General features: G+C 39.2%; 1 protein-coding gene across 1 annotated transcript; it reads left to right on the forward strand.

The window, feature by feature from the left end:
• Positions 1–794: 794 nt before the first annotated feature.
• On the forward strand, positions 795–18,581 carry LOC144473228 (uncharacterized). The gene is made up of 8 exons (XM_078186917.1): positions 795–1,439; positions 2,607–2,714; positions 3,579–3,724; positions 4,650–4,812; positions 5,517–5,673; positions 13,374–13,523; positions 15,322–15,745; positions 16,511–18,581. Exons 1-8 carry the CDS (start codon positions 1,220–1,222, stop codon positions 16,754–16,756), a joined length of 1,614 nt encoding a protein of 537 aa, XP_078043043.1. The 5' UTR covers positions 795–1,219; the 3' UTR covers positions 16,757–18,581.
• The last annotated feature ends 5,874 nt before the right edge of the window (positions 18,582–24,455 follow it).

Consider the following 24,455-nt stretch of genomic DNA (forward strand, 5'->3'; position numbering starts at 1 on the left):
ACTTAACAGGTTATTGTTAGAAGTCATAATGACGAGTCAGACTCGTCAAAGTACGGGAAGGGGTTAAGTAGATCATTACCTAGCAGAGCATTTGAACGAAGTATGTTTTGGTGCTAGGATATCGCGAAAATAAATCTTCGTATAAGAAAGTCCTTCGTATTTCACGATCGTGTCGGATGCAGTTAGAAAGAAATGTATTTTATTGGTCCAGTTTTAGTATTCGTGCGCAATTGAAAGATTACGACATAGACTTGTATGTGTATATCAAGGATCATAAAATAAGCAGCGAACCTGGAAATTTCAGTGCAAATCTACAATTTTCATAATTATCTAAAAATCTAATTATCATAATTATATCTAAAAATCTAATTATCATAATTATCTAAAAATCTAATTATCAATAATTAACAACTGAAATTAAGTACTAAAATAAATACGCATTCTACATATTTTACAGTTTACTCTGACATAACGAAAATGTTTCCCGAGTTTCTAGCTCTCGAAGAAGGAAGCTTTCAAAATGATGCGATAAAGGTATGAAATCATTTGAGAATCATTACCGTTCTTTTAGCGATACGATGAATTATCGGCGAACGCGGGCATTCGGGCCAAGTGAAAAACAAAGAAGCGCCCGCGCGACAGAGAGATTACGAGGAAAAATACGCAACAAGGTCGCGACGGTGAGCTCCGGAGGCCCCGGTCGATGAGGCCTAAAACCGTAGAAATTCGCATAATACATGTCGCATTGGCTTCCTTATAAAGCTTCCGGTTTTCAATACCAAGGTCCGCAGTGCTCGCATAGAAGCTCCGAAGAATAGACCGGAACGGCTCCCTTCGCGTGTCGCCCCCCGAGAATTGCTTCGCGGCCTGGCCCACCCCATACGAGAGCGCGACGGTAGCAGGGCCCCCCATGCTCGCGTTCTCTACGGAGTCCCTTAGAAACGTCAGTGAAAGTTCAGTGAACATCGAAGAAAACCAAACGGAAGAAGAAGAAGAAGAAGAGTTCGAGAGAATACCGTTGGAAAAGCGTGCAGGCTCGACGGTCGTTGGCGTGCTTGTTTCTGGCGGCGCGCGACGCTAACTGCTCCTAGCTGGTTGGCAGAGTCCTGCGATTGTCGGAGATTAAGGCGAAGCGAAGAAACGAGTGCAAAGGGAAGTTTTAGAGCCGAAGAGCTGCGCGGATCGGTGGATTATCGAACGGAGGATAGCCGGTGGCACGATGGCCCTTAGCAAAGTCTTGCTGGTGATCGTCGGCATGATCTGTGCGTGTACCTGCGGGGGACGGACGGAATGCGGAAGCCGCGCGGAGATCTCGTTGTTGACCAGCGTCCACGACGATCCCTCCTGCAGGAAGCTGTCGCCCAGAGGCGTCCTGCTTTACGAAGCCGCGAAATTCCTCGCCGAGGCTCACAACAACAAGTCTGCCGGATACGATATCGGTAACGGGACCTTTTTCGATTACTCTCGACTCCGCTTTAACCCGCGCCAGGAAACAGAAACGTACCGCGGAAGAAATCGATGCCAAGGGGAAACGGTGTACCACACGCCGCGTTGAGCTCGCTGTATTCGTTACTCCGCGTTTCTTGTCTTCCGCGGAATCGTGATTGTTTGCCCGTTCTTTGGAGCTATCGATTACGTCGAGAGCCGATCGGCGAACGGATTTGTGCGCGAAGGCTGTCGGTTCGAAGACTGATGCCGGCATTATGCGGTTTTGCAGTTTTTAAGGACACGAGTTCGAGATACGCGGGAAATATTCGACGGCGGCCTTCGCCGAGGAAACGAATTTCTAGCTTACTTTTGTCGACGCTGGAACCGTTTTTTTTTACCGCAACATTTTTTATTTAACATTATATTGTAACAGGAATCGGACGAAGTTGAACTAATCTTTTTATTGTTATAAAACCGTATACGTTGGTAGCGTTCAAGGCTTAATGCTTCCGGTGTGAAGCAGAGAATTACCATTTGGGATTTATTTATGAAGACTTAACCCCTTGCACTACGACTCATTTTATGCCGCATCGATTCATTCTTATTTGTCTGTAATACTGTCCTTAATAGGACCAGATAATTTTTGTCTTTTGAATTGTCTTTATTTAGTGCCGTTTCTAAACTTTGATAATAGAAGAACTCAATTTGATTTCGACTTAGAAGAAATGAATATTATTCATAAATATGAATAATATTTATAATTATATATTTATAATGAATAATATTTTATTAATATTTAGTAGAGCATGCATAAAATCTTCACCACGAGTCTGACTCGTTATTATAGTGCAATGGGTTAATAGAAGACCTTGGCTTTTTTTAATGTTACTTTTAGGCAACGAATGTCCACAGCCTGCACGATGATACTCTTTTCAGAATTAAATGTATTTTGACTGATATAATTGATGGTGGACTATAATATAAATAGCGGACTTTATGCATTTGTAACAATGTCGGTCAAAATATTATTATGTTACCTTCAACTCTTTTATTTCATTCGATGCAGCCGATGCATGAGGATTTTATTCTGCAAAATAGTCCGCAGTCTATTGAAAACTACGAGCGTTTTTCGTGCCGGCTGTGGATTCACGGCGAACTTTATTTCTACTTTGTTAAAGAACTGAACGTCCTGGACACGTGCGGCAGCATAGCAGGCGCTTTGAAAGCGGGGATGAAAGCTCTCGTTGGGGCGGACACGAACTGCTTGCAAGCTCCTCATTATTTAGGTAATTAGCTTCTACGAAAAAAAAACCTAACCTCCAACGGAATTTTGAATCCAAGAGATCAGTAGTATCGAAATCGTACGTCTTAATATTTCGATATATACGCCGCTTGTCACAATTTTTTTTCTCGCTTAATTCGCATTTACGAGGTTGCAAAATTGTTCGCTTCGATGCAATAACGTTTAAAATTACTTAATCCACTAATCTCAATCCGCTAAGGGAGGAAAAATGCCGGAAAACTGCGAAATCGAATTTACCCTGTAACTGCCCTCACGGACAAGTTACAGGGTTAAAATTTTGCACAGATGAGTCTTTATTGGTCAGCTATCGAACGGTATACGACTCACTGAAAAACCTCTAAGGGCAGTTTTGACCATCTTAATCGGCTATGCCCTTTGAGTTCTGACGTGAGAAGAAAAATATCGAGCCTCTTTCAGATGGAATTGAACGATTTAAAAGTCTGTTGATAGATTTTCAGTAATTAAATTGTTAACCCTTTGCGCTCGAGTGATGACTCTAAGGCACTATTAAAAATTGTTTTATCTCAAAATAATTTGTAAATTATCATCGTTATCAGTGTTTAAGAAACTATCAAAAGCGCAGCTACTGTGCAGGTCACATGACTCAATTTCATATGAATGAAAAGCGATAAGTCGTATAAAATATAAATGCTATAGATCAGAGAAACTATACTGGGTTTCGAGGTAGAATAGCTTCGAGTGCAAAGGGTTAATGGTACTTTATTCGACGAACGGGGGCGTCCTCGATTTCCAGATTAACTCTGTTCGCGTTCCTATAAAATAACCGGGCGTCAGATTTGATTTTATTTTGTATTACATTTTGTATTAAGGCGAGTTCGTTCTACAGGAATTATTGGGCCAGACACTGCGACAAATGCGGAAGCCGTGCACAAGATAACTTCGGTGTTGAAGGTGCCGCATATCGTCAGGCGGCGATCGAATTCTCCATACCTTCATCATCTCGCCAAGGAATCCGATTCTTATATTGTTCAGGTAATCGGTCAAGCAAAAAGTATAGAACAATTGTAGAACAATTATCGAACAATGTGACTTCTATCCTGCTACAGAAGTAATTGGAAATTTCATACATATTTCTGGTCCGCGCGGTATCGTTAGAAACAGAAACATATACGATTGCCGGCGTTATTACGAAAACAATGAATGATGGAATAGATTCTATCTTGAATTTCATTGAATTCCATTCGCAAGAACCGCTGATCTACTATTTATGATTAAACATTCTTCGAGTTACCGATTAAAACATTCTTAATAGACCGCGCATTTTAAGCATTCGCAAGAAAAACGAGCAAATACAAGGCATCGATAATAATTCGAATGATTTAAAAATATCTTTTAATTAAAATTTATATATATATATTAAAATATAATATATATTTAATAATATATAATATATATTTATTAAAATATAATATATATTTATTAAAATATAATATATATTTAATAAAAATTATAATATATATTTAATAAAAATTATAATATATATTTAATAAAAATTATAATACATGCAGACGATTTTTATTTCGCTGCCTGATCGGAAATTTTTCTTATCTTGTAAGAATCGATTCGCAAGAGGTATTGTTAACGTTTTTGCTACGAACGTGTTCGCCGTGCTCGAAACGATGAAGTTTCATATTTTCATAATGGCTCGTTGCGAACAGCAAATTTCTGTCTCCTTAAATTACGCTAATAGGAGTACTATTCCGTCGTTCCTAGGAGTTAATATTCCGTCGTCAATGTCTCCGAGCATCCTCAAATTCTAGCCGTCGACGGCGCGCCATCAATTACGGATCTTTCGCTGCCCGCGCGAATCCTTTTTATCTGATCATCCTTAGCGCTCCGCGCGAGGCTCGCACGGAATTAGCTGCGCCGTCTGGCACGTCCGGATTTTCTGTTCCAGGGAGCACTGAAGGTCGCGGAGTCGCTCAAGTGGAAGTCGTTCTCGCTGGTGGTGGACGCCGACGAAGACGGCGAGGACGACACGCAGAACATCGCGAAAAAGTTGACAATGGCGGCCATCGAGAAGGGTCTCTGTGTTTTGGTCCACGACGGCGACGATGACGGTACACTGCCCCTGTCTCCCTAATCGCGCGATAATTAATGGCGTCGTCGTCACGACGCCGAAAAAAATTCTCCAACACTTTCTCGCTCGCGCCCCCTCTCGAACCGTGTTCGTAAGAAAATTAATCACCGGCTTACAAAGATTTCGTCTGACACCTTCCTTCGCTTAACCCTTTCCATTCTGGGCCATTTTAAGCCTGGATCTAAAATAGCTATTTTAACCAGCTGAATTTCCAATTTATATGTATTTCGTATTTTATACATTTAATAATTTCTACGCTTTTGACAATTTTTTAAATAGAAGGCGCCACTCGAGTGTTTAAGGGTTGAATAACAAATAAATATCTGGCATTTATACCTCCGAAAAATGGATTTTCGCTAATGTACATTATTAGCGTATAATAACCTTCGTTAGATCGTAGAATTTAAAGTTTTTAAATATTTGTTTAAAGTTTCTATTTCTAAATAGCTGGAACTATGCGTCGATAAATTTTTAAATAAACTTTTACTTAATTTCAGTTTCCGTAGATCAGAGTCTACTAATTTTTGATCTGCAATATCAGAATTGATTGTTAGAGCGGGTCACTTTGTTAAACATTTCGCGAATCCAATCGGTTCAATAATTGGCTCAACACGGAACAGAACCCGAATAATATTACTCGATAATATTAATATAGTATAATTAATTACTCGATTGTGATTTCAGATTTAACATCGCGGATTTTGCACGTCGGCAAACCAGAAGACGGATTCTTTAGTAAACCCGTGAACGCGACAGTTCTCGTGCTCAGCGAGGGACACCTGGACGATCACCTGAATCACGTGGACACGTCGAATACGATCGTTCTTGTCGAAGACGCCAGGTAACAGCCTCGACATTATCCAAAACTGTACATAACTATTAATCTTAAAATTAATTTTAACGTTATCAATTTTCATTCGAAAATTATTTGTCATTATTATTTGTCATTATTTTAAACATCTGTTCCATCTATAAATATCTAAAGATCACGATTCAGGGGAACTGTTATTCTAATAATTTATTATTTCTAGTAATGATTTTTAAGTTGCTAAATTTTGAATTCTGTCGCTGCATTATTATTAACAAATTATGGATTGTATGCCTTTATGATGAAAACGGGTAGCGTTCACTCTTTCAGCGGTCGGGGGTGACATAATTTGAATGACGTTCTTATGACGCAAATATAAAATCATAATATAAAATCATAATATAAAATCATAAAAGATAAGTATAATTAAATAAGTATAAATCTAAGGATAAGTAGAATTTATTCTACCATACTTGTCGATTTTAGTCAGTGCTGAAAGGGTTGAGATGAACGGGGTGAGACGAACGTTTCACGGACAATGACATGCCGGGGGGGTAAAAGGCCACACCGTCGCGGTAAAATCGACGTTCCTCCCTCGTTCGATCGGCGTCGCGACGCCCGGCGTTTTATCCGAGCCATGGCCGTTCAATTCAAGCCGGCCCGTCGATTTCTCGAATATCCTGACGCTTCGTCGTTTCGTCAATCCCGGATTCCCTATTTTCTTCTCGTCAAATAATCCCTCGGAGACGTTCGCAACCCGTCCTCTCTCTATCTCATCCCCGCGATAAGTCAATTACGATCCCGATTATGGTTGTGGGACATGGGAATTTAGGGGATCGGTAGACAACACGAAACCGCAAGGGTTGTGTTCGAGTTCGCGATCAATTCGATATCGGTTCAATTATTTATCATTTCTCCATCCTCTTATTTTCATTCTCTTATTATTAATATAATAAGAGAATATAATATTTATAATATCTTATTATAAATATAATTATAATTCAATGAAAAAAAATAATATGTTATATAAATTAATTAATTAATAATTCAAAAAAATTATATCTTTGTTGTTTCTTTATTTACGAAATTTCTTCGTTACCATTGCGTAGGATTATTTTAAATAATCGCAGAGTCATAGAATCGAATAGGATTTGAAGATCTGGTCGAAAGTTATTTTAAGAATTGATTAGTTTGAACAAATCGGTAATGCGTGCTCACAAATCACTTTTGAATTAACAAATTTGAAATTGCCAGGCATTAAACATTCCAGTGTCAATGTTGAGAAAACACTGAACGGTGAATAATTGAAAATGCTTGTGTATCGGTATGCTGTTAAGTGAATTAACAAAGATCGGCGATCATGGCGCGTTGAATTTCCCTGTATGCTGGCAAACTGTGTCGGCAGACACCGATTACCGATCAGATTGATTCGGTGGTATCATTCGATCTCCGGGCTCGTTACGCGATCGGTAGCCCGCGCTCGAGTCGTCTCCGTCGACGGATCGATCGTTACGTAACGATTTAACCGTTAACGCGCGGCGGTCCTCGTCGCAACAATGGACGATGCCTGATCAATTAACGCCGTGACTCACCGCCGCGCGCATGCAAAACAGAAAACGCATGCCTGGCAGCGTTGTTGCATCGGGACATCGGTGTCGGGATGCTATTTATAAATAATTGCGTCCATAAATCTCGACACGTAACAGCCTCGGCGCGTTTCCACGGTGTAATCGAGAATACGCTTATTATATCGACGACGCGCCAGGGAATAACAAAAACAAAAAAACGTCTGATCGACGAACGATCCGATTCGTTGAACGGAAACAATATGATTCACGCGCCGATTTCCTGTTCCTTTGCGCACGCGCGCGCGCGCGCCTGTTCCGATTAATTGCACAGGAATCGAAAGTATGTTACGCGGACGCAACAATTTGTTACAGAATTTGCGATAACCATCGCGCCGCGATTGTAAATCGCGAACAAGGCTGTTTCGCCGATCGATTTCCACAAATCGCCAGTTTCTGAAATCAGGTGTTAATTTGCTATAGTTTATGACCGATTGTTCTCTCGGAATGTTCGCACGTCCCTCGGTCTGAAATATTGCCCATGGCAATGTTATTCAACCCCTTGTACGACAATGAGTCAGCAACGAGTCAACATAACCTGACAAAGATTTCACGCGATATCTACGAAATCTGGATATTATTAATTGTAAAAATTGTTGCTGTCGTAAACACTACCGGGAGCTACGTATCCCGTCGACGCGGAACGATTCTTAGGTTATGGAAGTCGATAGAAAGGCTCTCCGACCTCGCGCCAGAAAACGAAATAAAAATTTTCGAAAACCGTAAATAATGCTTTTTGTTCCCGTCACCGCGCGGTGCGTGTGATTCCTGGAAAATGATATGCATATGAATTCTACTTGTTAACTATAGACTATTTCGAGCGAATAATGTTCCCGGACAATCGCAATGCTCTTTGTTACATTGGCTGCACGGTGTATATTCAGTATTGTAGAAATGCAACTCGAAGTGCTGATATTTTCTTTTTAATCCTTTGACTACTGTTGACGCCTATTGGCGTCCGAAACATGTTAGCTTCCCGGTACTGTAGGCGCCAATAGGCGTCAAGATCAAATTTCGCCCCGTTTATTATTAAATTTGACTAATTATATATTGTGTAATATTTATGTTATATATTGTAAAAAAAAGCTTATAATTATAGTTTATTTCAAGTAATATTGGTTTAATGTAATAGAATTCAATATTTTGAATATTTTAAAATACTTCCTCAGAAATGCATGTCCAACGAAAAACTACGACCGTGCCAAAGTCTGTCGTAGCCAAAGGGTTAATAACGTAATCGTCGAGAAAATACTTGGCACGGAAAATATAACAAAATCTAATAGTTTCAGATCGATTTACGGACGCTGTAGAATGAAGCTGTCTTTCAAATGGATAGGAAAGAGAGTTTATCGAACCGTAATTTTGAAGCAGCCGATACAATAATTATCGAATATTAATGCTATTCGTTTTCGTTCTATAAAGTCTATTATCGTTAATTGAATTCGTCGTGCAGATATTAATTATATCCATATCGAATAACGAGTCTTGTTCAGGGGGCGATTGAAATGCGGTCTGGCAGAAATAACGAGCTAATAAGTTAATTCGAAACGACTGAGTGAGAAATGTACCTGTCACACACACACATATGCCGTTTGATATGCAACCAAGATATTATGCATTTGGATCAACGCGTGAACGGTGTACCGTTCTCCGATGTCTTCGGACGACTCTGCTTCTTCCACGATGCCAAATAAAATATTAGGTCGTTCGGAAAGTCGTTTCATTTTTTTCTTGATGGAAATGAAACACAATAGATTACCAAACAAAATCTATTGTAAAGAATCGAACAAGATTTTTAGCAAACAAGACTTGCTACATCAGTTGTCCAATTATACATGTCCATGTATAATGATTATGCAGTTTAAGCGTGAAGTTGGCTGTGAAAAAATTAAGGCTTTTCTTGGGAAAAACGAAATTACTTTCCGAACAACCCAATAATTCTAATCGGCTTTCGAAGCCGAACACTAAGAAATCTTGCATACGAAAGAAAGGCTGATAGAAAATAAGAACCAATCGCAGCGTGCTAGAGCGATTTCATAAACGATCCGGACCACGATTACAAGCTCTAATCCGGTCGCAAATGAATTTCATTGCCCCGCAAACCGCAACACGATTACTTCGCGCTCTCGGCAATTTTATGACGTCAAATTGTTGTGCCCGCGATTAGACACGTTGTCGCGACCGCGGCAACTTGCGGTTGTAAAATTGGCCGGTCCCTGAAGTAATTGCGGCGTGGAATCGGGGCAATACGCTCAACCGATTTACCATCGAATTAGGACTCGAAACCGTGACCAGGGTCGAGTCTAATTTGTCCGTAAATCAGAGTCCGTCGTCCCAACCACCGCAACGTAATTGCTTTAAGTAACCCAGGCCGGTTTTATAATCTCAGAATATCGCAACCGCGGCCGCGCTATCACGTCCACCGTAATTCACCGTCGGCTTCGATATCCACACGCGCGACACCTTTCAGTTACCTTCAACGTTTACGTTTATAAATATTGTTGTCAACATTGATAACCGCCCCAATCAGTTCCACGTATTCGGATCGATATAGTCCAATAATGAATGCCAGCGACACGTTATAATCATCCTAAATGCTGTGCGTCGATAATTGCCGGTATTAACGCAAGATCCAATTTTTTTTGACAACGTTGCAGGAGAGCAAAAAATCTGAGAAAAATTGAGTACACGAGCCGTGATAGTACCTTGTCAGGGAATTAATGAAATCGTTTTGCATATATTAATTCTTGGAGAAATCTTCAACTTTCCGATTTTTTTGGGGGTTTTTCATTTTTGATAGTCACAGCTTGCAACTGAAAAATCTGAAAAAATTCTATAACATCCGGCTTGATGTCCAAAATAAGCCATATTTTTTTCAAAATTTTAGGAAGCCGCTAAAGGTGGAAAAAAGCCGGAAAACCGCGAAATCTAATTTACCCTGTAACTACCCTCACGGACAAGTTATAGGGTTAAAATTTTGCACAGATGAGTTTTTATTGGTCAGCTATCGAACGGTGTATGACTCATTGAAAAGCCTCTAAGGGCAGTTTTGACCATCTTAATCGGCTATGCCCTTTGCAGTATTTTAGTTGTACTTTGAACGTACTGAAACTATCATTTGCCGCCTCGGTGTCTGTTTGGACAGTGACTTTGACGAACAAGTGTCAATAAATGTCGAGCACAGTCACAGGACAACGAACGACTTTACGGCGCATGATTCAGCCGTTTCTTCGTTCGTTATTATGGCTGAGAGTGATTTCATTTTAGGCGATTGAATTTTACTTGGGATTCGGTAAATTAGCTGTAATTATATAGTGCTAATATGGTGGCGATGTTATAACCAACCGTTCGAAATTTTAAGAAATTGACATTAAAAGCTGACATTATTGAAAGCTGACATTGGAGAATCGAACATGGCTGCCTTAAACAACCGTGAAGAATAAACGATTCATTTACCGATCCTCAAGGCTGACACTTTCTGGAAATGATTTATTAATCGATACCCTTGACATGATTCCTAGAATTTTTTTTTTTGTCGATTCTCTCAATGTTCGTTTTCGATATTTTTATCCGTTGAATTGAATTTTTATCTGATGCTTAGTTTAAAGTTTAACCCGTTGCTATAAATTTATATATTATGAAATTGAATTTTGTGACTCGTGCAACGATTGACAGGTCTTAACAATTTTTTTTGAATAGAAGTAAATTTGATAAAAATTATTTTGACACGCGACATGATAATTTTTTAGTTACTTAAGTTTTATATCTTTTATAGGTAATAGAACTTTGAATAGGAAACGTCGACGTTTCTCACGTTCCCAATTCTTATAAATCATTTCTCGTTAAAAAAAGGGAGTATTTTTTTAAATAAAAGGAACGTCGAAGGTTGATGTTTATGCCCGCAATAAAGCTGTCCAGTTGTTTATGGATGGGAGAGTAGAATTGCGCGACCGGAGGCGCGTCCGATCGGCACGTTTTAATTCAAACCAGTCATTAAAGTGTGCCATTATTATTCACGAAACACGTTTAATAGAAATATCGATCGTTTTGCTGGAGAACGGTGCACGGCGTTCGCCGAGTTCATTGGCACATAACTATTATAAATATGTACCCGTCACGCTGTTACTACAGTGCTGACGAAACGGTCATTTAATAAATGTTAATTAAGGTTTGCTGGGTCAAACCTATAAAATTCTTGAATTACGCGTTCGCTTAACTTTTCTCGGAAATGGCGAAGCATATCTTGAGATTCGTATATATTATAAAATCATATAATTCCTCGATATTATTATAGAGAATTTTCTTGTAAGAAATTTTTGCGAAGTGGTATCATTTTTCTACAAAACACAAAAAGATTGAAGTTTCTCATTTAATTCGGAAATTATTTTCATTGGATGACTGACCGGAAGATAATTAATACAGAGTTAACCTAACTAATGTGTTCTGATATTTTTTTCAAAATGTGTGGTTCAAACGTGTGGTTCATAAGTTGTGATTTCTCTTCGAAAGTTTATACGTTCGAAGCACTGCGTCGTTTTGTTAATAAACTATCGCAATTGCGTATCCCCTCGCGCAACGAATCACTGATCGGCACTCGGCGGTCTTGAACCAATCAGATCTCCCCCGCCCTCCTCCCAATCACCGCCAACGAACCTATAGATCTCTCGCGCTGGACACAGATTATCCTCAACTCGCGCGTTCGCAGAGCATCGTTCGAATGCTTTGCCGTCCGTCGCGATAATTAAGCGATGGCGAAGGAACTTACGAATCCAATTTTAATCATTCTAATTATTAAAACAATTTCGATTTGTTCGTTTTATTTCGTCTCGACCTCGAAACATTTTAATCGTATTCAAATTTACGAATATTATTTAGTTCTCGCCGGAATTGCAATTTAAATATCAAATTGTAACAAAATTTTACGCGTGACGGATATAATCGTATTTAACCCTTTGCACTCGAATCGCGACTCTGAGGCACCATTAAAATTATTCTATCATACCAAAATAATTTTTATACCAACAAAGTTTAAATTTGGAAAAATTGTTAACAGCAGAGTTGTTGGTATTAGTCGCAAGAAACAATTTCATATGTATAAAATACACTTCGTCGCATAAAATGGAAATGCTATAAAAGCTAGGAAAATTGTTTTAGATTAATAGTTAAAATGGCTTCGCGTGCAAAGGGTTAACTGGGCTAAGGAATTCAAGGTATCAAGCCTTTATAATATGCAAACTTCTTTTACGCGAATTGCCATAACAATGCGTAACAACGCACGTTGCAGATATTAAGAGTTCTCAGAGTTCCTCGAAATGAGACCAAACTATGTTAATAACGCGTGCATATATAATCACGTTTTATTAAAATTCTGCATTATTTACCAGAGAACACGTGATACATTTTCGCAACAGCTCGTTTGTTCCGTCCTAATAAATTCCCGACGAATTAACATAGGATTAAAAATGGGGGTTCGATAGCGTCAATTTGTTCACGGTTAATATACAGTAGCGGACAAAAATTTAAGACGGGAAGGAAAAAAGAAAGGAATTATTAATATTTTATAAATAATATAAGCCATCATGTTCCATCTTTAATTATAATCGTCTACTCATTTATTTAAACAGTTACAAAAACATTTATGTTCGGTTTTGAACTTATTAGTTAGAATATATAACAAAAAAGTAAATCTATGTTACATTTCCAAATTGACAAAAGTTTAAGACTACAAAATAATAGGAGAAAATAAACAGAAAAAAATGGTTTTTAATAGAAATATTTAGTATTTCGTCCAAAATCTATTATTTTTTATAACCTCAGCACATCGTTTTGGCATTGAATCTATTAATTTTTCACATTTCTCTCCTGTAATATTACAGTAAATATTACAGAAATATTGTCAATATTATTGACTCAATAACGTTTACATTTAACACACGACCCTTCGAGAATTAGAAGGTCAAGCATTCGTCTTCGTTATCCCAAAATAAGAAACTGATTGGAAAGATGGTACTTACATTACACGTGTATAATTGAAATGAAATTCGTCGTCTTAAATTTTTGACCGCTACTGTACCATATATACACGTGCGATCTTTTCGCTGATTTCAGAAACGAATTCGCCGGGCTGGAGGCGAGAGTCGAGAAGTCAAAGTGGTGGTCCAGCAAGGACACTGGAAAGTACGATGCCGAGGAGCTGAGGGAAGTCAGATGGCTCGAGGACGCGATAAAGGTCTACACGAAAGCATTAGACACGCTGTGGTGAGCATGATGATTTGATTACTCGTTAACCGGCGGCTCCCGTAGAAAGTTACGGCCCGGCACGACGGCGAAGAAAAGGAAAAGAAGCCGAGGATTTTTCTCACAATGTCCAGGCTAATTGACAGGAGTTACGAGCTTATTAGGAAACGTCCATGTTAATTGATTGTCAGCGCGTGTGGCGTGTTACTTCGCCAGTTCTCTCCGGCTGTCATGCCAATCATATCGCAGATATATCGCCGCTTAGTCGAACCTGCAGACTCCGTTGCACGCGGGTGGAAACCAGCTCGACCCCCCATGAGATCTATGAGAACCCATAGAATCGTTAAATCTTAAACAATTTTTCGTAGCATTTGCGCAATCGCGTCCATTTAGATCTTTTAGCGCCTTCGAGATCCGTGAATCTTAATTTTTATAAATATTATTTAATTGGACCATTCGCTATTTTAGACAGAATCGAATTTATACCCTAAAGCAAGTACGCGGTCCTTCGTTTCGCAATTGCGACGAGCTTTTAATTAATCGATTTATTTCCACTGCAATTGCTTCGGTTTAATTGTCGAACGATCAGCTCGTATTTTTGGAAAAATGGTCGGCGATCGGGTCGTTCCGCGCGATACGGGTACGATCAGTATGCAAATCGAACAGGCGGATCGTTTTGTTGGCGCAGTAATTATCGCGCGGTAATGAATGTGCAAACACCGCGGCGCGTATTCTCACCGTTTGGTCAACATTAATGAAATTCACGGTTTGCGTAACACGCGGCATGAATTGTCGCTGAAAGAATGGCCGCGGCTCGTTAGAATTCTGCGTTCCGTAATAATGATAGAGGTGCAAAAGTGACATATCGATTAAGACCAAGGATACGCGCGGTCGTCGGCTTTATCAAATCGATATTTCACCGAGATAAACGGACGGTCGCGGGAAACGGGATAGACCGAGGCGGATGAACGATGCGCCTGAACACGGTTGTCAATGATGCAAACCTAATTGCTGTCCTGCTCGATCTTCTTTTCCTGCTACTCGCGCATTATTCGTTCCAGCAACGCCGCAATTTATATTCATACAGGATAAACTGTTCTTTCCAGACGGCAGTCTATTTTATTCATTCTTCACCGTGTATGGTTGTTTGTTGTTATGGACATTGCACTTTGTATTGCAATTCTTCGGCTCGTTAATATTCAGATGTCGCGATGAAGAGTATCGTTTGTTACCGAGGCATCTAGCGTTATATTTTGTTAAACTCAGGACGGTGAACATGCTGGTTTCACCTTTTATGACAATTATTGATGATCAGCGATTAGGATGAATATTATCATTTGAAATCGAGACCGTCTACTGTAAAAATTCGCTATTATTCTAGATGATTTCTATCTATTTGCGATCGGTAGTTATAATTCAGAGCCGAAGATAGCAGGAAGTGTATGCAATATAGTATTTTTTTATTTATTACAATTTAAGTGATAAATTGTAATAGATAAAGTAATAAATCTCGAAAAATTCAGAAGATATCTGCCGTAGAGCTTTGCTATAATTATTCAAGATGGTGGATGGTACAAATTCGATTTTCTTGTCTTTTGGCATTCAATGTAAAGAAAATTGTCTCAAACAGTACAAATCAGAACGCAATCTTAATTGTAATCGTCTACAAATCGTTTGCTTTTCGTTATTTCTAAAGAAATAACCAAACGAAAGGCCAAACTTTTCATTGGCAGTACATTCGAGTCCACCGAGTTCTTTCAAACAGCATCGAATAATTAGCACCGGAAAGGTATTGACCAAGCCCGTATGAAACCAATAGCAAGAAGAAGAAGTGCAAGAACCCGGTGAACCCGGTGGACTGGAACAACGTCCTGTCCAACGTCCTGGCCGATTACGTGAAAGAATCGAGCGCGGCGGCGAACAGCTTGGACATATCGATCAAGAAGAAGGGTACCGAGTTGATGCGGCTCGGCAAGGTGGTGGTGCAGAAGGACAAGGCGTCGTTGCATTGGGGCGACGACGCCGACGACGGCAACGACGACGATGACGACGACGACGACGACGACGGCGACGGCGACGACAACGTGATGCCGACAATTTTCAAAAAGCTGATCACCAAAGAAAAGGGGACGCGAACCGGCTGCGCCACCACCACCAAAGAGATCAAGATGATCCACGAGGACGACGAGGACGCTGCGCAGGTTTTGGTGTCCGAGATGGACAACAGCGAATGGTGGACCATGGTCAGTTCGTAATCGCAATAATCATTATATGAGCCGCTCAGTGCACACATCGATTAACTCCACTTTTTGAAAAATCTGAAATTTAAGTGTCACAGCACTTGGTATAGTCATAACTTTTTATATTTATAATAACTTTCCTGAATAATAAAGATTAACACCATTAAACGGCAAAATTTTTTTTTTTTCTTTGGCTATTCTTTCTTGTTAATTTTATACATTAAATAATATTAATTTTATACATTAAATTATACGTTAAATGAAAGCTATATCTGTATTTATTCATTCTACATTATATATGTGAATCTATGTTATAACAGGAATTTTAAAAATCAATGCACATCATTTCATCGCGTTTCTCGACTTTCTGTTTTATGGAGTTAGTCGATGTGTGCACTGAACGGCTCATATACAGGGTGGGGCCGAAACTATTGCCACCTCAAATATCTTCGAAACTATATGTTTCGCAGAAATATTTGCTGAAACAAAATTGCACAGTACGAAGGGGGACATCCGGTGGCGATAATAGTTTTTTTGCAGGTGGAGGCATTTCAGACATTCGAAGGTCACCTTCATTTTTTTAAATGGATCGGTTTGTTCTAAGCCGTCAGGTTCTAAAATGTAGTTTACTTTGATCCTAAGACCATCGGGTCCTAGGATTCAAAAATCGAATCGACGATCGAATCGCCTGAATCGGTAGATTCGCTGTAGAAAAACGACGACGTAGAGCCTCGGCGATCCGGCGACTGATGTCAGACAAATTTTCAGGTCGGCACGGTGAGCGGCGTCGGTATCGCCATGTTCGTCGTCGGCATTCTAGCCGTCTACGTGGTCTATACAAACATCCGTGGCCCGGCGGTGCCTAAGAACGTTCGCGTCGAGAGGGACACCAGCCTGAGACGCGTGGGCAGCGACAGGGAACCGCCTGTCCGCGCTCAAAGGCATACCCGCAACCTACAGAGGCGGGACAGCAACCGTAGCATCAGGAGCACCATATCCGAGAAGAGCGTCTGAAGCAATCGCGATACGTGAACCGCATCCCCGATGACAACGAGTCCGAACACCTTACCGAATCGGGCCGATCCGATCGCCGATCTTTCGGAATACGTCCAAGGTCGCCGCGATCCACGATTCGGATCTCGGCTCGATTCGGATCTTGGTTCGATTCGATTCTGTCCGGCTCGGACTCCACCGATCGACCAATCTCCGCCGATTCGGCGAACACGGTTAAACCAGGTTCGCTAGATCGGCTCGATTTCCTTCGAATTTCAGTTTCCAGGAAGATAACACAGGTCGATCGGTTTGCGGCCAAGTTGATTCCGTTTTGAATCAACTTGGCCGCGAATTCATTCAAATTGTTCCGGTTTTAAATTGCCGATCGATTCGATCGCGATCGGTTCGAACAGTTCCGAGTCAAATTACATTCTACGTTAATCGGCTTGGAATTGTTTGATTCCGATTGGTCCGATTTGATTCGAACGGGATCGACCTCTTCCGGTCTCATCCGGTTTGCATCGATTCGGACCAATTGAAATTTCTATCAATCTCTAAATTGAAATTTTTTCGTTGGATTATATTATTTCTGTTTAGAAGAACATTAGTTCGTTTGATTTGGTTTGAACGAAATTTAATCAATTGAGACGTATTTGATCTTCACAATTTGGCTTGGTTCGTTCTGTACGGTTATGTTAATCGGTCTTGGTATTGTTTAATCAAAATTGCTTTGCAACCCGATCTGTCTCGGTTCGATACAGATTGAAAATAATTATTACACACTTCAATGTTACTCGCGTGTTGGTTACTTTCAGTTCAATCTTTTCGCGCACGAGTAACAGTATAAAAGAATAACAACGACGACAGAGAAAATACCAAAAACATTCACACATTCTCCATTCCCCGCGCCCAAAACAAGGAATTGAAAATAAATTGATAAAATGAAGCGAGTAAACATTTGATTCAAGGTAAACGGCATCCATCGAAGTCTCTAGTCCACGAATAGTGATAATGTATGAGCGATCACCGTTAATTAACCCTTTGCCCTCGAATGGCGACTCTGAGGCACCAAAATAATTTTTATATTATGGAAGATTAGATTTTGAAAATTATTGAAAGTATAACTGTCGTTGCAGAAGTTATAAAATTCAATTTCGTATGAATAAAATATATATAAAATACATATAAAATGGATACAATATGTAATATAAAATATAATATAAAATGTAATATAAAATGTAATATAAAATGTAATATAAAATGGAAGTCATCTTGGAATTACAGTTCGAATGGCTTCGAGTGCAAAGGGTTAACACACTGAACGCGAATTCTCACTGTTCCGTCGATAGAAAGCAGAACTTGTACATAGGTATTCCTATACCTATTATTTATATATGTTCGATCGATCTTGACTAACGCGTGATCCGCTATATTCTCGATTAAAGTACCATAAGTTTTACGATATAAGAGTATAAGTACTTCATTTTCCGAAGAATAAGTTAAGCAACGCAGAACATGGTGGATCAACGATTCAAGAAGTCGAGGCATTGTTACGAGACACAGTGCACTAACGGCGAGTCGATCTCAATTTCAAGTCACCTTTCTTTGAGCGTCGACAGGTTCGTTCGTATAGGCGAGTTGGAAAACAAATATATATATATATATACACGTATGCTGTACAGCGTTGATTAATGATAATCTCCTGTGCGCGCGAGTGTGCGTATGGGCACACGTTGCTGCATAGGCTAACTATTTAAGCTACCGATATATGCGTGTACAACGGTTACAAATGTACAACAGCTGATCGATAATTAATTCAATAAAGGTTATCCACAGGCGAACTGAACTCCGTGTTAAAAGCGTTTAATCAACTGTCCGACACGACTTCCGCTAGAAACAGTGATCGATGATGAAGGAACGATCATCGAGGAATCGGATCGAGTCTGCAAACAGATTTTAACCCCTTGTCGTGCCATTTTCTTCATAGTTGCAGCGACTCGAAGTTTTTCGAATTTTTTAAGAAGAAGAAAGACAATTTAGAGTTGTCTAAATTGTTGATTCGATCTTAAATTTCACCACCATTTGGGGATAGGAATACGAAGCAAAACTCTGAAGACAAATTAACGTTAAGGATAGTAAATATTGTTCTCGTAGAGTGCAAAAACGCACGAAAGAATCGATTCTTTTTTAACCCTTTGCACTCGAAACCATTTTAACTGTATTTATGAAGTCATTTTAACTGTATTTATGAAATCATTTTCCTGGCTCATAGTATTTCTATTCTATGCAATAAAGTGCACTTTTATGCGGTACGAAATTTATTGTTGCGACTCGCAGCAACAGTTTTGCTACACAACAATTTTTAAAATCTAAACTCTATTGTTATAAAAATGATTTTGGAACATAACAGAATAATTTTAGAGTCACCATTCGAGTGCAAAGGGTTAATGGTCCGAATAAATTGTACACGGCACACGTTTATAAATCCACCTAATTATTTCACTGCTTCGAATCGCTCGGACGTGTTTCAGTGATGAAAAAACAGCTGTGCTAGATGATAAAATAAAATGACCGAGTTTCGGTGTCGCATGAGAACACTATCGCGGAATGGAAAGAAGGGAGTGGAGAAGGTGCTCGGCTGAAATTAAGAGGATGAAGGGTGACACAGGCTTGGACGGTCGCGCAGTAGGATGCGGGTTTTTATAGAATCGCCCTTGAGGTTTCTTTTCAATTTCGAGACTATCGGCCGCGAAACGAGACGTCCAAGTGACGCTTCCGGCAACGAGGAAGCGAGCGCGTAACATGTGCAACGACCGCGGGGAGACGTTGCCGCGGATGTGATAAATTAAGATTGTAAAATAGGGTTATGCACAGCGAGGAGTGACGGGCCAGACACCGACTATTGTTCTCACCACTTGACCCAATCAGACGTTCAATCGGGATTACGTAACACGCAAAATACTCGAACGGCGACTGATACATTCGGAAACGCGTGATCCGCGTCGCGAAAATGTCCGATCGACAACGAAGCACTTTCGCGATTAATAAAAATCATTCATTTCGCAAAGAAAAATTGTCATTGTTTCTAATTTTTGTAAAGTGACGATGAAAATTAGCATAAAGATACGAAATCTAATTACAGAAAAAAGTAGAAAGCAACAACCCCATTTAATTTTCTCAAAGTCTCGATCAGAAATTATCAGCATCTGAGAATAATTTCAGGTTATGTCAGGTTATATCATATACTCATACTCATAAGAACCGAAATTCGTTAAAAATAAGTGAAGATCGACGAAGGCTATACGCAAGATAAGGATAGCGAATATTAACGGCGAACGATAAGGATAGTTGCGATTTTCACGTTGTTGATCTTCCAGAGAATCGTCACAGAAATCGTCCCCCCCCACCTATGCGAATCGATTGCGTCGCTCGTTCCGCTGCATCTCGAATAACACAGGCAGGATCACCGCCTACCGACAGAGCTAATCATTCAGTGGTCAGGCAACGACCTATGAAATTCTCAGAACGTGAGTAACGTCAACGGAGAATACGCGGCTGCAGGAGGAAAACGGCGCGGCGACTGGGGGGTTCCCACTTTCGACAACGCCGTACATTCCGATGCATCGCGTCGGATTCTACCGATGCTCCTCGTGTCCGAGTTGACGTCAGAGAAGTCGTTGAACCGCGATATCGTGTTTAGAAGAATTTTCAGGCATTAGTTTAGCTATTTCTGCTTCTTCTTCTTCTTCTTATTATTATTATTATTATCATCATTATTATTATTATTCTTTATTAACAGGCTAGTAAGACCCTTTTGTGTTACATAGAGGTTGTATATATACATAGTCCGGAATACATTTGATTGATTGATTGAAACTTTATTGGCAGTGGATGTAACCCATCCGTTCTGCCTTCCATACAAATACATAATTTTTTTTTTTTTTTTTAAAACAATATTTTACATTTTTTGGTGAGTCTTCTTACTTTACATTCATTGTCTTATTAACTACTCTTACTACTAAAATAACATTTTTCTTAAATCTATACTAAAATATGAAATATAATATACATGATGAAGTTTATTTATTCTATACAGTCCTTATTTCTGAACAATATAAATTATAAATCATAATATAAGAGTGTGACATGAATTAATTGCAGAGGGTGTGTTTTAATGGCTAGAGTTGCTGCCTTTGTAAATTGACTCAATGAATTGCCAAAGAAGTCGATTTTTGGACTAAGTTTATTCGCTGTTCGTAATGCTCTCGTTATACAATTCTGAGATCCTAAATTGGTTTTAAAGTAATCTACGAGAAATAATTCTTTTGACAATATTGCTTTAGCAGGAACCTTTAGTTTCATTAGTTCTAGAATGGATGGACAATCGATTATTTGGTTAATAATTTTAAAAATGAAAAGAACGTCTGCCAAAGTTCCTCTTTGCTTGAGTGTACTCATGTTCATGGTCTTAAGGATAGGTTGGTAATGGTGTGAATAATAAGGTATGGGTGTTCCAATTTTAAACGAAGCGAATCTCAAGAATTTGTGCTGAATTGTTTCCAACTTATTCATATATTTCTTATCATCGTTATTATTTTTAGCGAGCACGTAACAAAGCAAAGTGGTCACACAGGAATAAAGGTTTGGGAAGAGAAATTAACAACGATCCAAGTGTCAAAGGTGAAAGTTGAAAGTTTTCCAGCCTGACAGAATTCGCGGATAACCAAACGATGGTATACTCGATTTTCTATCAATTAATTTCTCCAGTTTAATTAATCTGATTTATTGATCCGAGTTACGCCTAATCAACGTTGATTACCTTGTTACGTAGGCAGTGATCGGTGAAAAAAAAAAAAAAATGTCTACGCATTTGTACCTCCGTTTGGTTGTCCGCAACGTCGATCGTTGCGGAAAAATTCACAAAATATTTTGTGTTATTGCGGTCACGCGCATTGGAATACCTGCCATTATGGAGCTTCGGTGAATATTCATTGGTCGCTGAAGTGTTTTAGAAAAGTGCCGATCTTTCGATAGATAAGAAAATTACACGTTGTCGTATGTAATTAATAACCTACGCAACGCGGTATGCAAACGCGGCAAACGCGGCGTCGATTTCAAATGATCTCCCCTGTCAAATGATTCCGGGAAACTTCGGAAAATTTCCTGGATCTCGTCCGAGCATCGCGTCTCTCCCGTCGATGTTTGATCGTCATCGAAACGTGAAATCGGACACCTGGTGCGCGTCAGTCGTTGCCTGGAATATCGAAGCTCGTCTACGATGGTATGATGCAACTCATCGCTCATAACTGTATTGAGAAAAACCGTAAATTATTCACCAGGAAACGAGCAATTAGCCACACATTGTTCCGTATCTGCATCACTTCGTATCAGGATGTGCACTGTCGTTCGACCACGTGATCCGAGGAAGCTGATAAGTAATAGTTACCGTTAACTCGTAAGAAAATAATGCAAGAAAAATTGGAGGAATTTTTAGAGAGGCAATATTTTATTGCTTAGCTAAAGAAAATTCCTATTCAATTTTCAAACTCCCATTCATTTTTCCTAATTGTATCTCCGTATCGCAAATTGCATCCGACTTCCGCGGCAACAACGGCCGTGGTTTTTTTTATTCAAATGGAAAATTGCAACATCGTTCTATCATAAAGAATTTTGCATGGTTACTACTACCACTGCCGCGCGCAGGCGGGTTTCTATTAGCGGCAAGAACATCCGTCTCGCGATGACAATTAACGTGCGACCGCAGCCGGCGATTAACCAATTATCCACCGTTAGCCAGGCGAAGGAGCTTTAAGGAGCCGATAATTGTTCGCGAAGGCTCGTATAAATCTCCGGCGGTAGCCTGTCTCGCTCCGTGTTCGTGTCGCAGAATTTCGAGCCGAACGAAATGTCTCGCGGCCAGGCTCGATCAAGCGTCACAAGCCAGGACCTTGAATCGATGAACGACTCGTCCGTGAGATCCCCCGTCGCGCGCGCGCGCGCTCTCGCTCGCTCGCTATTTTCCACGGATCATCTGCGGCCGCAACTATGTTTTTCCTTGTGATCACGTTTTGCTCCACTTTTTTTCGACCCCGGTGCTTCCCACCGGCGATACGCTAACTCGAAACGAGCCGCGTCACCGCGAACCTTTCAGCGTCTGGGATTTACGAACCACCTACGTAATTCGCTGCTGCACCGGGAACATCAAGGTCTATCACGGTTCGGCATCGGATTAGCCATAATTGTCGCTCGTTATTGGATGATATCAAAATGCAAAACGATGCGCGAACACGACGCTAATCCATCGTGAAAAATTCGCGATCATTTGCAGCGATTGCATCGCCAGTTCTTTTGCGTTTAATGTTTACTGTAAGAATAGATGCTTCGTCGATAATATTTATATTATTAATATATCATTTGATTTTTAATTGAACGAATTAAAGTCAATTCTTCGTTTCATTTTCAATTAAATGAATTAAATGAATTAAAGTCAATTCTTCCTTTTATTTTCAATTAAATGAATTAAAGTCAATTCTTCCTTTTATTTTCAATTAAACGAATTAAAGTCAATTCTTCCTTTTATTTTCAATTAAATGAATTAAAGTCAATTCTTCATTTCATTTTCGATTAAACAAATTCTTTCACTCTTTATTGATTGATTTTGTTATACAGTGTATTTTAACGTCTGTCTTTAGACGATAGTATTCTGATATTTTTGTTCAAAACCTTCGATCTACACTGTTTAATACGTTTAGCTAGAAAAGAGTTTGGACAGACTGATGGCGCGTCAGAGAAGCTAACCCTACTCTACCATTTAAGAGTTTAACAGGTACTCAGAGATTGGTTCGCGGAAAGCTATTACATTTATCCTCCTCGATTATTTCATTTCAATCATATTTGATCGTAAATATTTTTATAACTAGATATTTAATAGAAGAATGTCGTAGAAGGTCATTAACAGAGAAGGAAATGGAAATGTACGCGTAAGGATAATACGATCGTTGCGACACTGCATCCTTACTCAGAAATTATGAAGAAAATTTTTACAACGGTCATGCACAATTCATTTATGCAACAATGTTCTCTTAACCTACTTCCATATCTGCTTCTATATCAAACCAATTTGTACATAGATACTTACTGATTTACGTTAGGTAGAGTTTTTGTTAATTCTGAACCAGGTTCATGATTTTTTAGAAATACTGAAATATTCAGTTTAGAAATATTGAAATTTTTATACATTAAAATTAAATTTTTATATATTAAAATTGAATCTTTATATATTAAAATTGAATTTTTATATATTAAAATTGAATTTTTATATAGTTTTATATATTAAAATTGAATTTTTATATGTTAAAATTGAATTTTTATATAGTTTTATGTATTAAAATTGAATTTTTATAAAGACTTATATACTAAAATTGAATTTTTATATAGACTTATATACTAAAATTGATTTTTCACGTAGTTTTATATACTGAAATCGAATTTTTTATACAGTTTTATACATACATTAAAATTGAATTTTTAAATAGTTTTATTCGTTAAAATTGACTTTTTATATACACAGATACACGTACGATAAAATTGAAAATCGCTGACATAAACATTAAAACAGCAATGACCGGTACGCGAACAATTTCTCTGAGTCTCCGCGGTTTTCCCGATCGCTTAACGGAGACCACGGTAGCCTGAGAAGTCCGTTGATCAACAGGTAAAA

The sequence above is a fragment of the Augochlora pura genome, chromosome 7 (assembly GCF_028453695.1).
Source record: "Augochlora pura isolate Apur16 chromosome 7, APUR_v2.2.1, whole genome shotgun sequence".
NCBI lineage: Eukaryota > Metazoa > Arthropoda > Insecta > Hymenoptera > Halictidae > Augochlora > Augochlora pura.